This window comes from Gossypium raimondii, chromosome 8 (genome assembly GCF_025698545.1).
Source record: "Gossypium raimondii isolate GPD5lz chromosome 8, ASM2569854v1, whole genome shotgun sequence".
NCBI lineage: Eukaryota > Viridiplantae > Streptophyta > Magnoliopsida > Malvales > Malvaceae > Gossypium > Gossypium raimondii.
The window spans coordinates 61,875,936-61,884,768 of NC_068572.1; the positions used below are offsets into that span (position 1 = coordinate 61,875,936).

General features: G+C 27.0%; 1 protein-coding gene across 1 annotated transcript; it reads left to right on the top strand.

Moving 5' to 3' along the window:
- Positions 1–6,435: 6,435 nt before the first annotated feature.
- On the top strand, positions 6,436–7,749 carry LOC105792923 (zinc finger CCCH domain-containing protein 20). Its single transcript, XM_012621774.2, has one exon. The coding sequence runs from the start codon at positions 6,467–6,469 to the stop codon at positions 7,526–7,528; it is 1,062 nt and encodes a 353-aa protein (XP_012477228.2). The 5' UTR covers positions 6,436–6,466; the 3' UTR covers positions 7,529–7,749.
- Positions 7,750–8,833: the final 1,084 nt, after the last annotated feature.

Here is an 8,833-nt window from a genome sequence, read left to right on the forward strand (position 1 = left end):
AATATACTCCATGCTAATTATTTTGAATTTTATGATTTTTATATTTTAAATATCTATATTATTTAGATATTAATAATTTTAATTATTTATTGACGTGACATATAAAATAAATATTGTCATGTCAATATGAAGTATACTTGAACTACCATACAAGTTACTATCTCGTTATCATTAAAAATAATATTTTAGTGATGATTTTCGTTAAAAAGCGATTTTAACTATTTTAAATGATTAATGATCACATAAATGGCCCATTTCGTAAATTTTGAAAAAAAAGATTTTTTGGTAATTTACCCTACTTTTTGAGGGTGTAATAAAATAAATAAATTATTTTCGAATAAAAACAGGATATGTGACAACATTTAAAATTTTATAAAAAGAAAAGAAAAGAAATTTATATTCCGTTTGGCTTTTAGGACGTATGAGACATTTTGTTTCCTTAAAACTAATAACATCAAACATGTTTGATTGAAATTTAAAACAAATTTAAAATTTTAAAAAATACATAAACAAAAAAACCATACTTTATTTGATTTAGAATATATTAATAATTATTTCTAACAATAAGAGGGTAAAACTTTAATAGCAATACAACTAGCGCAACTTAAACTTGGAACACACCTAAGGAAATGAACATCATAGTCGTTAAGCCAGCACACGAAATTCAAATATTAATATTTTGTTCTCTTAAAATAAACGTGTTTAATTGAAAATTTTAAAATAAAAAATTTAAAAATAGAAATTTATAAAATATGGTAATTTTACTTAAAACGTTTTGTAGCCGAAAATAAAATGAAAACTCTAAATCACTATTTTAACTATTTTAACTTTTTATATTAAGTTTTTTTATAATTTTACAATTATTCGTTGTTGTTGCAAATAAAACATAATATCATGCCAAGATAAAGTATACATGAGTTGCCATACAGATTGCCATACGGGTTGTCATGCTAATAACATTAAAAAATTAATGTTTAGTTAGCATTTCCATTAAAAATGAAATTTTATTTTCTAAAAAGTTAATAGTTAAATTTAGCTTTGAAAAATGTCAAGTCGACAAAAAAAAGTTAAATGTTGAGGATTAAATTTGACATTACACCTTTTTTTAAAGGCAATATTCATTGTTTCATGAATTTCATGAATAGGACCATACAATCTAGGTAAAAGAGAAAAACAACAAGCACCATTTATCACTAATAAATAACAAGCTTCATCAACATAATAAAGGCTTTAGCTTCAGCATCGATAAAATATTACAACGTATTGACAACCGACATTGTCGCAACTAGAGGTGTTTACGGGTTGGGCCTAAGCATGATATTAATATTTTTATGACTGCCTAAGTCCGCCCTTATTTGCAAAAAAATTAACCAAGCCCATTTTAGGCTCACCTATATTATTTTTGAATTTTTAAATTTTTTTAAATATATATTTATATTATTTTAATTTAATATTTAATAATTTGATTTTTTATTTATTGAATTTTTTATATAGTCATATAACATATTAAGGGTCTTTGATTGCCAAGAAAATGTTTTCCGTAAAATGATTTGAAAATGTTTTACTTTTCGTAAAATGATTTACTAGAAAATATTTTACGGTGTTTGATTGAATCATGTAAAATATTTTCTGAAAATATTTTTCAAAAATTTGTTTTACATATTAATATATATCAATAATTTTTATATTTTAAATTATTTTACATATATTGCAATGATTTATTTATAATAATACTCAATTATTAAGCTACAATATTAATCATTATAAATTGAAAAACTAATATCAAATAAATTATTTGTAATTGTGTTAAAAAACAAGTATTGAATAATTAAAAAACAAGTTCTTGGAAAATCGATAAATGAAGCGCTTTTCTACCGGAAATGAAGGAAGGAATGAAGGAGGCGATAGAAAGGAGAGCACGGAAAATGTCTTACGGAAATTGAAAGGGTAAGACATTTTCCCTAAAATGTAACCCATTTTCCATTGTTTTGGAGTTCATTTTCCAAATGGAAAATGTTTTCCGCCAATCAAACGCTGGAAAAGTTGGAAATGATTTTCCGGAAAATCAATTCCGTCAATCAAACAGACCCTAACATTATTTTAATGTTTACATTAGAGCAGTATTATATATTTAGTATATGTTTGTTTTTTTAATATTTTATAAATTCATAATATAAAGTATTATAAACTTAAAAGTGGAGCCGAACTGTATTTTAAATGGGCCTAATTTTTTTAGTTCAAAGTTCATTTTTTGAGCCTAATATTTTTATCTAAACCCTCCCAAATTTGGACGTGCCTAAGTGGATAGCTCGATCCATGAACAAGTCTAATCACAACTCAAGCACGACATATCTAAAGCAATCCCAAACAACTATAAAATTAAATAAAAAAAAACTAATCTCAAATGATCCAACCAAAACAGCAAAAGGGGAATACCTACCAAATTAAAGACAACAATGACAAGACCATCTTACTTAAATTATTTATTATTTGATGTTAATATTTAATTTCATATTCAAAATTATCTGTAGACTATAGTGGCCCCCGCCTATTAATATCAAACCTCATAATTCCTCCACATGGACTGATGATGTGCAACTCAAATTATAATTATATAATTTTATTATAATCGTAGCCTCTTAAAAGACATTCTGATTATTTTAACACTTAAATATTCTAAAGGATAACAAGCATTTCGAGACTTAATATAAAATATTTATATAATCGGAGTAATTTTATGAATATAATAATACATAGAGAGAGTTATCCACTTAAATTAATGTGGTTTTCTAAGGAGCTTATTACAAGTGTGACTATTAATGTATGCACACAAGTTACAAATTACAAATAATTCATGTCTAATTAATGTAAATTAAAATAAGTATCAGATATAAAAATTAGAATATATCAATATCAATAAATCTGGACAAAATTCATACGTGATAGATTAAACTCGAATAATATGAGTAAGGTTTTTAAATTAGGTCTAATTAGTCAATTGGATCGGAAATTTATTCAAAGGATAGTGAATCAATTGATTTAGAAACCGATCTGACTATTTAAACTTAATTTTTAATATATATTTATAAATTTTAATGATTTATTTAATTGAATCATATATACAATTAAACAATGATCTAATTAATTTAGCCATTGGTTTAATATGAAAACCTTAAATATGAGAGAGAAGTGAGAACTTATACTTGGTTTTATAAGCTTACAAGATATCCCATTAAAATATGTCGTAAGACCCTATATTTTTATAAATTTAAAATTATTTATTGTAATTTTATTTTAAAGAATTTAGATTTATTTTTTTGTATTTTAAAATTTATTAGTGTGATATTTTAAAATAAAAATATTTACTTAATTAAGAAGTGACATAATAAAATTAAATTTAATAAAATTAACATTTAATCTAAATTTTGAAATATTAAATATAAAAATAATATTTCTTGAGAGGAGATCGAATAATTTTTTAAATTTGATTAAAATTTAATTATTTTACTATAAACTTTTTGACATTTAAATCATTTTATTTATTATTTATCCAAAAAGAATCATTCTATTTATTAGTATAGGAGGGCGGCGAAAGATTAGACATTGATGTGATAGGGAAGCCTTTGTAGAAAAAGGAATCATTTATAGCCACAAAACATTTTGCCCTAACTAACAAACCCCAAAAGCAAGATTTTGTTGAGGTGATGTTAGGTTTTTTTTTTTTAAATATTTATTAGATTATTAATAAGTTTATACTTTGATTAATTGTTAAGTTTCTTTTAATGTTTGGTTAACAAGTTTTAAACAACAAGGTAATGATCAGTACAACAATTTAAATATTCATTAACGAGTATAAGAATATATCTTACATTTAAATCGATTTAATTGTCCATATTCAAGATGAAAGAATAATCTATTTAGATTTTAGTTTATAAATTAAATAACGTTTAAAATTTAAAAAAATCAAACTATAGAATAAAATAGAAATAAATGAGAGCTTTCAATTAATGCAGTGGTTTGAATAGATAATATCATACAACAATAATTTTAACAGTTTAATAACTTAAATTAAAAATTTTAAATAATTTAATTATTAATTTATAATTTTTAAAATTGAACCACCAAAGCATTAATTTATTAATAAGTTGTAAAATAAAAGCACAAAAAAACTCCTCGTTATTATCCCTATACTGCAAAAAAAAAAAGTATTAGTTCTTCCACTCTCTTTAAGAAGTTGATGTTTCCTAGTTATATTAATTTATTAAGAAGTTGATGTTTCCAAAGTGAAGGGAGACAGAAAATATTGGTCATTTTGTTTAAAATTATGTCAAACGATAGCTTGTGAATCAATTAGCATTCTTGTGAAAACAAAATAAAAATAGTTAAACGAGTCAAATAATAGCTATTTTATCTTAATTGTTGAAATACTGTTTTTTTTAATATATTATTTATATGTTTAAATTAATTATTATGTTAAAATACTACTCATTTTGAATCAATTACTTATATGTTTAAATCGATAACACTTCTAATTTTAATTTGTACTGAAATTTATATCATGGCTCCACCACTAACCAAGAGCGAATGTAAAGGGAGGCAAACGGGGGCTTTGGTCCAAAATGGATAATTGTAATTTTACTTTTTATAAATTATTAAATTATAAATTTATATTTGTTAAAATTGTACTTTAAGAAAATGAAAAAAATTTAAAAAATGATTATATATATATGTATTAATCTGAAGCTTCACCGCCTTTGGAACATTAGCGGGGTTAATTATTCCAAACACTCGATAACCTGACAGCTTTGTCACGCTACTATTTCCAAAGCTTTCTCATTGATCACCCACGTTGCATTGAAAACACAATTGTCTCGATGCTATTGTATTTGGGCCAACACGTGGCGATTTCACGAGCATTTTCAGATCTGCTTAAATAACAATTCCGTAACAGCAACACTACCCCACCTAAATTATTATTTACCGCTGCGAAGGTGGGTAACATATAAAAATGTAAATAATTAATAATCCGTAATAGAAGGGTTAATTCCATCACATGTCCTCGAATTATGATAAATTTTAAATTAGTTCAAAACTTCAAAATGTTGCAATTGATGGATAAATATCAAATTTATACATTAATATTGACCAATTTTTCAATTTGATATAAAATTTTGATTAGATAAAACCAATTTCATAAATTTTTATTTTGGTTCTCTAAAATTTTCAAAACTTCTCATTAATCATTTTCAAAAATTTAAAATTTTAATTAGATCCTCAAATTTTCTAAAATTAAAATTAAGCCTCTCAAAACTTAATACTACACTCCATTAATGTTCAAGTGTATACATTAAAAAAACAATACATATTTCAATAAAATAAATAAACAGATCTACTTATTTACATGTTAGACATGTATCATTATTGATTTTTACTATACGCAATCATAAAATGATGCTATGCTGATAATACTATTAGCGATTTTTGAAAATTAAATCAAATCACAATTTTACGTATATAATTGCCAAAAATCAAAGTTAGTGCATATTGCATATCGACAATAATTTATGTATAATTTGATATTTATCTCTTGCGTTCTCGCTTAGTATTATATCAATCAATTATTTCCCTCAATTTAGTCATTAGCTTTAAAATATGTGATAAAATTTTAAACATATTTACACCTATCATATGAATAACTTAGACCTAATGTCTAAAATGAAATAATCCTCTTAAATTTTAATGACAATAGATATTTCATAACAAATCACATTCAAGCTATCTATTTATTAATTATTCTAATATGCTCGATGTAAAATTCAAGTTGACTTTAAAACCTAATCCATCATTATATGGATGAAAAAACTTCGATACAATATTAATATATTGAGAACTCCGTTACAATTTTTAGAATTTTAAAATTAATCCATAATAAAGAAGGATAATATACCATTTTGTACATAAATTTAGCTTCAATGTTTATTTTGGTATCTAAGTTTTTTTGTTCCAATTTGGTACCTAGACCAAAGGACATCACGTGACTCAATGAATGTTTGATATTTTGCTCTAATAAGAAAAAAAAAACATAGGTACTTGATTAGGATAAAAAAAAGTTCAAGTACGAAATTGTACATTGAAATCAAACTCATATACTTATTTGGGATAAAAAAACCCCTTAAGTATCAAATTGGAAAAACTCAAGTATCAAAATTAAACATCTAAGCTAAACTCAAGTACTAAATTGAGACAAGCCAAACGTCTGTACTAAATTGAATATTGAAGCCAAGCTTTAGTATCAAATATTATATTAACCCTAATCCAAAGACAGCTACTAGATTTTTAATTAACCAGGGTTAAAACGAACCTAACCATGGTTAATTCGCCACTTACTTTCATTACCATCTTCTCTGCTTATAAAACACACCACCTTGCCGGTAATTGTGTGTACACAAATCACAAGCCGAAAATTATGATGGTCGGAGAAACTCACCGTCTTAATCCGACTGTCCATGTTCCACCATGGCCTAACCTTGACGATGATCAAACGGCCGAGATTTACTCTCCACTCAACTACAATGCAACCGACAGTCACTTCAACAACAACGGCGGCAACCCGGTTCATCTCCATGAAGCGTTAGCAGCGTTACAACGTTACTTGCCGTCGAACGAACCGGACGTTCTCTACCCGGATTCCGATCTTCCGGTTCTCGAAAACCCGGATTCTCCGGTCGACGCTTACTCGTGCGATCATTTCAGGATGTTCGAGTTCAAAATCCGGAAGTGTCCACGTGGCCGAGCCCATGACTGGACCGAGTGTCCGTACGCACATCCCGGCGAGAAAGCTCGCCGGAGGGATCCGAGGAAGTATCATTACTCCGGCACTGCTTGTGCTGATTTCAGGAAAGGGAACTGCCGGAAAGGCGACGGTTGTGAGTTCGCTCACGGCGTTTTCGAATGTTGGCTCCACCCAGCTCGTTACCGGACCGAACTGTGTAAAGATGGACCAGGCTGTAAGCGTAAGGTTTGTTTCTTTGCTCATAGTCTAGACCAGCTTAGGGTCGTGAGCTCCGCCGGTTCTGGCTCTCCTCTTATAAGCCCACGGACCGAGTCATCACCGCCGGTTTCACCTATATCCGACTCATTGAGTCGGTCACTCGGTTCGTCTTCCATTAACGATATGTTAAGGAATTTACAGCTTGGGAAAGTTAAGTCCATGCCTAATGGTCTTTGTTCATCACCTTCTCCTTCCATGTTCGGGTCACCCAGAGATTCAATGATCCTTCCCGGATTTTGTAGCCTTCCCAACACTCCGACCCAGAACTTGACCCGTCATGGGATCGGTGGATACTTGGATTTATTTGAAAAATGGTGTGAAGAAGAAGAACCAGCCATGGAAAGAGTTGAATCCGGAAGGGATTTACGTGCAAAATTATTTGAGAAATTGAGTAAAGAGAATTGTTTGGGAAGGGGTAATCAGGGTCAGGGTTCTGGAGATCCGAATTTGGATTGGGTTTCGGATTTGGTGAACTGAAATATTTAATTTTTTTCCATTATATTTCTGGATTCATTTTGAAGCCATTTCTGGGTTTTATCTTCTTCTCACTAAGAAAAAGGAGAGGAAAATATCTGAAAATATATAAATATTATTTTTATTTAGATGATCAGATTGTAAAATTTCATAGCTTTTTTTTGGTATGTTCCTGTAATGCAAAATCATTTAGTATAATGTAAATTAAAAGCTGTTTTCAAGAAGTTTTTCTTTTATTTGTTCTTCAAAAATTTCAAAGAGTGATGAATGTTTGAAGCAGAGTTTGATGTACTCAGCTTTTTCTCGCCAGCAGAAGGGTTTTTGGAGTTAAAAATGGGGATTTTCCGGGAAAAATATTTGGGAGGGAAAAGCTAAGAAAATCGAGCGTAGGTGTTTTTTAAGTGACTAAATTATGAGAAAGTTATGACCGAAACTTTAAAAAATTATGAAACAAATTATTCAAAAAATTATTCAAATTTTTTTTAATTCATTGAATTATTAATTTTTTATTTTTAAACGTTTGATTAACGATAATGGATTATAATGGATTGACATAAGTAAAAAAAATATTGAAGAATATATATTCAATTTAAGTTTATTTGATAGTTTTTATTGGAGATTAGAGAAAAAAATTCGTGAAATTTAAAATTATTTTATTAAAAAATAAATTAAAAAGAAAAAGTTTTAAGGGAAGTAAGCGTGCAAATGATTAAAAATTCTATATTTTCATTTGACATATGAATTAATGATTATTCTATAATTTTTTAAAATTGAAGGATTAAAATTTAAATTTATTAATAATTTAAGGACCTTAGGCGTAATTTACCCATAGAATAAAATGAATAATCCAGAGATTGAAAGAGAAAGTCATTAAAGATGGCAGTCAAAGGGTGGACAGGGTGGGAATCAAGTGTGTAAGAAAATGAGAGAGGAACATCTTTGAAAATATGCAGCAGATGAGTCCCTATAAAATATACCATAAGTCCTTTCCTTTTCATAAATTTGTAATTTAATTTTTTTTATTTCTATTTCGATTTTGTAATTTAATCTTGATTTTGAATACAATTCAGATAAATATATTATAAAAAATCATATTTATTTAGCTTTGTTTAAATTTAGAGTTAAACCGATTTTAATTAAATTTAAAGGTAACAAGCTTTTTCAGTATTATTTTTATTCAGAATATTTAAATTCGAACCTTATTTTATCTAATATTTATACATTGACATTGTATAATTATTTTATTTATCTTTAAATTTTATTTTAATAGAAATATATATTTGAAATTTAATGTATAATTACTTTTTT